This window comes from Talpa occidentalis, unplaced genomic scaffold, assembly GCF_014898055.3.
Source record: "Talpa occidentalis isolate TD23 unplaced genomic scaffold, MPIMG_talOcc4v2.1 talOcc4.13, whole genome shotgun sequence".
Taxonomy (NCBI): Eukaryota; Metazoa; Chordata; class Mammalia; order Eulipotyphla; family Talpidae; genus Talpa; species Talpa occidentalis.
In genome coordinates this window covers 56,707,740-56,716,105 of record NW_023601322.1, presented here as the reverse complement: position 1 = coordinate 56,716,105, position 8,366 = coordinate 56,707,740, and the positions used below count along the sequence as shown (strand labels likewise).

General features: G+C 35.9%; 1 protein-coding gene across 1 annotated transcript; it reads right to left on the bottom strand.

Annotated features, from left to right (window-relative positions):
- Positions 1 to 842: 842 nt before the first annotated feature.
- On the bottom strand, positions 843 to 7,961 carry LOC119242675 (olfactory receptor 2T11-like). Its single transcript, XM_037508191.1, has 3 exons — positions 7,946 to 7,961; positions 1,573 to 2,485; positions 843 to 867 (listed from the first exon to the last, which is right to left on the bottom strand). Exons 1-3 carry the CDS (start codon positions 7,959 to 7,961, stop codon positions 843 to 845), a joined length of 954 nt encoding a protein of 317 aa, XP_037364088.1.
- Positions 7,962 to 8,366: the final 405 nt, after the last annotated feature.

Genomic DNA, 8,366 nt, shown 5'->3' with positions numbered 1-8,366 from the left:
TCTTATGTAAGTGTGATGCCTACTAATACTCTGTCTTTAAATAATCATTTTACTCTAAAGATTACCAAATAACATTCTTTTTAAAAATTTATTTTATTTATTTATGCATACAAGAGTCAGCAGGGAGAGAGGATTCACCAGAGATTGTGGAGCAGAGTGGGGAGTAGAACAGGTAGATCTACTGAAATACATTGCTGAAGGGAGCAGAGGGCAAGACAGGAGATGTCTGCTGGGATTGAACTTGTGCTGCAGTGGCTGTGGATAGCTTCATAGTGCTGAGACTTAACTGCATGTGCCACCAGGGAGGCCCCAAATAACACTCTTCTTCATTTAGAACTCTAATCTGATATCTAAGAAGCTTCAATATCAAATAAGCATTTCAAAATTGTTTGACAAATGTATACTTGATTCATCCTGCATTAATCCTGCCTCTCTTGTGATTTACAAAAATCTCAGTAATCAAAATCCCATTTATTTTTGCTTGAGTTCAAACATTATTGAAGTATATTTCCTTAGAGAGTTTGTTTCCTAGTATATATCATATATATGTGCTAAATCTTGTTTTGTAACTAACCTACTCACTTTACCTTTTCTATCATTTGGTGTCTCCTAAATTGTCTTTCCACATTCAACATAGTTCCCACATTCTATCTCCATAAATTTCTCCTTTTAAAAATGTACATATCATCAATTTATAGCTCTATGGAAAAGTCTCTAGGAAATTTGCATCTCACTCAGGGGAAAAAAAAAAACAAAACATATTGAAGTCCTATTGTTCAATCATAGAATGAGAAAATGTAAATTTTCTTCCCATAGACTTTACCCTGGTTACAATTCTGCTGTTAGAATAATGTGGAAAGAGTTACAGTGGAGTGCATTGATGTTAAATAATAGAGTATTTTTACTTTGAATTGATGTTTAGTGCTTGAAAATGCATAACTCATTGTCACTTTATAATTTCAGCCACTATTTACTGTTGTCTCATGTTTGACCATTATTAATTTCAGCAACATGATATGAAGATGATTTTAGAATTTCTAGTTCACTGAGATAAGTCCAATAATAAAATACATGATTTAAATTCTGTGATTTCTCTTTGTCATTTGTGAATGGGTATTGATTTTATTTATAGATACAAAAATAATAACATAACTTTTGGCACCCAAATTTGGTAGCATTACAATATTGTTGTGTGATTTATTTAACTTAGTTAAGAGTTAAGGGGATCTGGAAAGTGTTGCTATAAATCTGATACCTGTTCTTTTCCCCCTAGATGCAATAACTAGGATTTGATGAATTCTTTAACTTACTGAGTAGTATATTATTTTTGATAATTTGCCTGAAAGTCTCCATAAAAATAACAAAACAATTTGGTTTCATCCCACTGAGATCAAGAAACCAGACAAGATAAACCTTCTTAATTGTGAATTGTAAATAATCTTTGACAACTGAACAAATGGTCTCTTCTGAAACAGGAAACAGATGATATCTTTAGGAAGACCTATTATCAAAATATTGAATATCTAATCACCACTTGTTGCTACTTTCTGCACAGATGAACAACGTGCAAATATCTTTTTAAAAGCCCCCAAGACATCCTTGTTTCTGAGACTATAGATGAGAGGATTAAGCATGGGTGTGACAATGGTATAAAAGGCAGATACTACCTTGTCTTTCTCTGGGGTGTGGAATGACTGAGGCAGCACATACGTGTAGAAGGCAGCCCCATAGAAAATGCTAACTACAGTCAAGTGGGAAGAACAAGTGGTAAATGCCTTTTTGCGGCCTTCAGCAGAACGCATGCGGTGGACTGTTAACAAGATGAGGGTGTAGGAGGTTGAGATGATAGAGATAGGGATAAGCAGCATGAGTACACAGCAGATATACATCAGCGTTTCATACAAGGATGTGTCAGAACAGGCCAATCTGAGAACAGCAGGAATCTCACAGAAGAAATGGTTGATACTGCGGGAGCCACAGAAGGGGAAATTCATGGTGATGGGAGTGAGGAGAAAACCATCCAGGGAACCACCAAACCAGGCACCAGCAGCCAGCAGAGCACACATCTTTCGGTTCATCAGGACTGGGTACCTAAGAGGGTTACAAACAGCCACGTAGCGGTCATAGGCCATTAGGCCCAGGAGGAAGAACTCTGAGCCAATCATGGTCAAGTAGAGGAAGATCTGGATGCCGCAAGCCACAAAAGAAATGGTCTTCTCTTTAGAAACCATGTCAATCAGCAGCTTTGGGACAGTGGTACAAATGAAAAGGGTGTCCATGATAGACAGCTGACTGAGCAGAAAGTACATGGGTGTGTGAAGGCGGGAATCCACCTGGATCAAAAATATCATGACCACATTTGCAGTTACAGCCACTACAAAAATAGCCAAGATGACTGTGAAGACAAACCCTGTGGCTTCATTGCTCACCAGAAGCCCCAGGAGGATAAAGTCAGAAGATGAATTCTTATTCCTCATTGACATTGCTTATGTCAGGACCTGGGGAGCAGGAAGCCACAAAGACAAGGAAGTAAAAGGAGGAAATCTTTAATTTGTGAGAATCTCACAATAGAGATGTCACCTCAGAGGTCAGGATGACTTTTTTGCAAGGTAAAATGCTAGAAAAAAATAGACTAGGAGATATCAAACAGTCTAGATATACTTCTCCTTGTTAAAACACAACAACTCAGGGCCTCCTCTGGTGGCGCAGAGGTTGAGCGCTGGGCTGCGAGGTTGCCTACAGCAGCTCCAGTTCGTTCCTCGGCCGTCAGCGAGGGTCCCACACACACAAAATATAAATAAAACACAACAACTCAAACCTATTTTTATATAGTATCTGTGTTGATGCTGAAATATGTTATGCTAATTGCATCATAAATTTGGTATTTGTTAAGATAAACATTGATTAGAGTGTTAAATATATATCATTTTCACTGTGTTTATGTCATTTACAATATTGCCCAATAAATACTGTGGTTGTGGAAAGTGGTGCTTGATTCATTGATAATCTTTATTATTAAAAGACAAAGTGAATGACAGGAAAGGAAGTGTGTACAGAAAAAAAAAAAAAAACAGTATGTCACTGTATGTCTCCTCTCCGCTCAATAATTTTGACACTCTTGGTCCCATATTTGGTGTCCAAAGTATCGAAGTTTCTCCTACACATAAGGCAATTCTTCAACGCTCCAGACACCAAATGGGCATCTTATACTTCATTTCTCATTATATCTACCTGGATATAGCTTCATATACAATAGGTAAAGGGCTCGCTTCTATAAGACTAGACCTTCCTTCAGATGCTACTTGCAAGTACAGTTGTTACTTGTGCTCCTTAAGCACAGATTATAAGTCAGTTGTTCTCATGACCACTTTCCTGGGTTCAATTTATTTTCTAAAGTGTTACATAATACTCAGAAAAATATTTTACTTACTAGACTGATAATGTATTATAAAAGGATTTAAAGCAGGATCAACCCATTGAAAGTTGTGCCTAGGGTGCCTAGGGCACGGTACATGGGGAACTCCAGGGGCATTTTGCCCTCTCTGGATAAGTCACCCTTCAAGTACTTTCACGTGTTAACCAACCTAGAGACTGTCTAAACCGAATCCTTTTGTATTTACGGAAGCTTCATAATTTGGGAATAATTGATTAAACCATATGCCATTGATGATTAATTAAATCTCTTGCACACTTCCTCGATATAGAATTGTGAGTGCAAAAATGCCAAATTTCTAATAGTATGACTAGTCACTGGCACCTGAACCTCTATGTAAAACGACTTTCCCTAAGTCTTCTCATTAATATAAATTCAGGTATCCTTTGACAAGCTTATTATGACTAACAAGACATCCACAGTGTTCTTTTTCTTTAGGAAATCAAGGGTTGAGTAGCTTTGTGTCAGAAATGAGAACAATGTTCAACTATGTTATGAGTGTGTTTGTGTGTATGCATGTATCTTTGTGATATCATAAAATGTTTAGATATTATTTCATGAATTACTTGTTTAAGTTGTCTGATTTCACATTGTTTATTTCAGTATATTTATAAGCATCTCCCATTCTCTTTCTCATATATATACATTTAGCCTGACCTCAGCAGAAAGAAGTAAATGTGATCTTGGGAAACCTACTCTCACTGTCTGCTTAAAACACTATGACACTTCATATTCAACTTCAAGACTCATCATATTTAATGTTTTTATCTTCTGAAGTCATCAGAAGATGACTACCTGCTCCTGAATGTTTGCCCTGATGCTGCAGCTGCCTGGGCATTCCTACAGATCTTGCACCATTATACTGAGTGAGCCTCCAGCCCAAGTACTTTGCTTCTACAGCAACCCAGACCTGGGCTCCACAGCTGAGCCACATCATTCTCTGTGCACTTCCAGACTTTGCTCAAAACCCACATTCTCAGAGGGTACTACAATGATAACACTTGAAGGCTTTATTTTTTTCGTATTTCTCAACATTTCACAAATATTCTTTACATTTTGTACTCTACCCGTTTTAGAAAGTGCGGTAAATATGAGCAAGGATTTTTGACTGTTTATAAAAAAATGTATATAAGGATATGAAAGAAAGTCTGGCAATGGTGAGCATTTGTACTTTTAAGGGAATCAATATTAAACAATTCAAAATATAAAAAATGCTCTTGGGTTTTTGTTTGCTTGTTTTCATTTTTAAGATGATAGACTTCTAGAATTGCTTTAAAACACATCCACACATTTTTCATAACATTTGCTAAAGGGAAATAAAAAGTAAATTACTTCTTCTGTTTATCTTCAATACAAATTAGATTTTCTCAAATCAAAATACAAACATATTTTCTAATAGAAAGCTGATTTTAGCAACAAAATATATCATACATTTCCAATATGAAATAACAGTACAAATTTACGTTAAAGCATTGGGATTTCATATTTATGAATTTGAGACAATCATTTACTGTGACTTAAAATCAGTAAACTATTTGGTCAAAGATAGAAGTCAGCACAATTTAAATAAAAAAGTAAATAAATGAATTAAAAAAAAGGACTCACCACTTTCTCTCTTCTGAATCTGCTCCTTACTGCAATAGGTCTTCACTCAGTTAGTCCCAATTACAGTTTGAAGATAACTGTAGCTTCAGATATTAAATGTATGTAGAGATTGGACTGTGGAGTTTTGAGCCCAACTTTCATTAAAAATACAAAATGACAGAAAATCATTATGCATTGTTTTTCTTAGTAGTCAATCTCTCATTAAAAAAAAAAAAAAATGTGTCTTGGAACCTTCCCACTGGTGCAAGGGGTAAAGTCTCAGCACTATCAAGCTATTGCAAGTACTGCAACATGAGTTCTATCCCTGGCGAGGGAGCTAACACACATGGTGCAACAGACCTCTCCTGTCTTGCCCACTGCTCCCCTTAGCAGTGTATTTAAGTAGATCTGCCTGTTCTGCTCCCCACTCTGTCTCTGGTGAAAGCTCTTATCACCTCCCTCTGCCCCCCCACCTCTGCCTACACTCCAGTTCTCATATGCACAAATAAATAAAAATAAACTTTAAAGTAAGAAAAAAATATATCTTAAAAATGTTACTATTAATTTGGTATAATATTAAATCTAGTAAAATTATGGTAGATTTATTTATGTATTGAATAAAACTACTTGTGAAAACTGGAATAATGTCCCTCAACTTCTACAAAAATCCCTTAAGATTTTTGCTAATCTTCAGAACATATGAATACAGTCCTTACTGGATGAAAGATGCTTTGTTATTAAGTTAGGAATGGTGAGAAGAGGAGAAATTCCTGTTGCTAACAACATAATTACAAGAGTCATTAGAAGATAGAGACAGGAGATCACTTCTTGGCCTTTTGGCTAAGATCAAGCATAGAAGATAGAGACAGGAGAGAGGGAGGCTGTAGGCAGTGGAGAAGCAACATCAGAAACAAAGGTCACAGTGATTCAAATGAATTGTTGAAGATGGAGGGGGCAATGAGGCCATGAGTGTGAGTGATCCCTAGAAATTCAGAATGCTAAGAAACTGATTCTATAAACATCCATTTAGAGCAGCAGTACCAATTTCAGATTGCCGATGATAAGAACTGTAAGGCAGTACATTTACAGTTTAAGCCACTGAATTTGTGATAATTTGATAGAATAGTTACAGGAAATCAGCACACCAAGATTAACAAATAATCTTATTAACTTTAAAACATAAACAAAGTTGAGACATGCTACTAATAGGAGATTATCCTCTGCCCATGCATTGTTGAGTGTGTACCAGGGATCAATCGACAAGTACATTATATGGTCAATTATACTCATGGCCTTTTTACAATTGGAAAATGAGGCACTGCAAGGGAAACTGGCAGAGGTGGGTCCAGACTCGAGACTTGGATTCTTGTTCCATAGTCTCTACTACAGTCAACTAACCCCTATTTCTGTAATAACATTTCAAGCCTTATTGACTTTACAAACTAGCTAAGAAATACCAAATCGCTGCAAGGTCACAATCACATTCAATAAAAATTTTAGTTTTTGATCTAAAGTTGTCAACAAAGTTACAACAAAAGGAAGTGAATTAATTCCAGAAACTCAATTGTCGTTTAACTCCTGGGCAATCTTATTTGTAAATCAAAAGAAGTAGACTACTTTGCACAAAATATTAATTTTGGTATTGTTTACCATAGTAAGGTAAGGAGGCAGAGGCAACTTTAATATCTGCTACCGGATATGTAGAAAGTGATATAGGTTTTACTATTGGAATTATTTATAGAATTCCAAGTACTCATTGAAATACAAGTTGAATCTAATATCTATCACAATGCGACAACCTCATTACATTCTTAAGTAAAATATTGGGTTTTGTTTACACTCTCCTAATTGTGGGAGATTATAAACTCCTGACTCTGTATACTTTTCATAAATATATAAATTTCACATGTCTGCATTCATCTAAATGGTGTACGTATTTATATGCATATGTATGTATGTGAATGTGATTACAAAGTACTCAAATTTAACTTGTGATTTTTTTATTGATGGTGGTGTTTCAAGCTACTTCACTATATTTTTCTGTCTTCCAACAATTACAGATTGTAGTATAAAAATACTGTGAAGTCCAAATACAAACCTCTTGTTCAAAACTGAGCAATATATATATATATATATATATATATATATATATATATATATGTAATTTTCAACACTTTAGTCTTTAAATCTTGAAGCAGGTCTGAGCTGGAATAATTTTATACCAGAATCAGATCAGGTCTGTTTCTGCATCCTAGAATAGAATTTGCCTAATTCTTCCCAAGTCTTAAGTCTCTCTATGACCTGATATCACTAAAACAAGTGCTCTTGATCTAAAACATGCAATTTAGTCACTGTAATTTAGATTCTAAGGGACTCACTAACATACCTATATCACACAATTCAAATAAATTAATTTTTAACATCGTAAATAAGTTATGAAAATCATTCTTTGACAAAGAAAGGAACAATACATACAGAAATATGCCCAAAAGTGATAAGACAGACACATTGGCATAAACCACTGCAGTTTGATTATGTGAATTCCCAGTCTCTATTTATTTCAGCTCCAATGTCACTTTACTCTTCCTCACTTGGCACTTATCTTTACACAGAATCTGGACCTTTCCACAGAATCACACAAGCGAAGTCTGGTGTCTGACACTCATTAACCCCATGACACTTTGCAAATCAATGGTCAAGTTCACTGCGAGCCAAAGGGCCATCAGAGCTGTCCTTCACTTCAGAGTGTCATTGGGAGAATCCTGTTTATATAGATATTAGTACCTGGCATCCAATAATGTTACTGAAATCTTGGCTATCATTTTTAGGTTCTCCTCTCTCTCAATATAAATCACTTTTTGCTTTTGGGATTTGTAGAAAGAGAACAGGCTAGAGTGTAAGAAAATAGTTTTAATATCTGACTTTGACAATTTCCAGCACACATAAACTTGTTTTAGTCCCTTTAGTTTAATTTCCCCAATATTTAATGGCTAAACAATAAAATCAAATTATCATAAGATTTGTTATAAAGGACAACTCTGAGATTGCTAAAAATATAAATTGTCATTTTATTTTTTAAAAGATTTATTTATTAATTATACAAGCAGTGAGTACAGTCAGAAGCGCGGGAGGGTGAGAAAATTCATCAGAGGAGAGGGGAGAGCAGAGCAGGCAGACTGATGAAGTACACTGCTGAGGGGAGCAGTGGGCAGAAGAAGAGGTCTGTGCACCATGTGGGAACCTCACCTGGCAGAGTCGGGGGATGGAACAGGCACTGCAGAGGATGCAGGCAGTTTCACAACCCAGTGCTCAACAGCTCTGCCACTGGGGAGGCCCTAAATTGCCATTT

Coding starts and splice junctions, on each gene's coding strand:
- LOC119242675 (XM_037508191.1), bottom strand. Junction 868..1,572: donor TTGGGGGCTTTTAAAAAGAT/ATTTGCACGTTG, acceptor AATGCACTCCAC/TGTAACTCTTTCCACATTAT.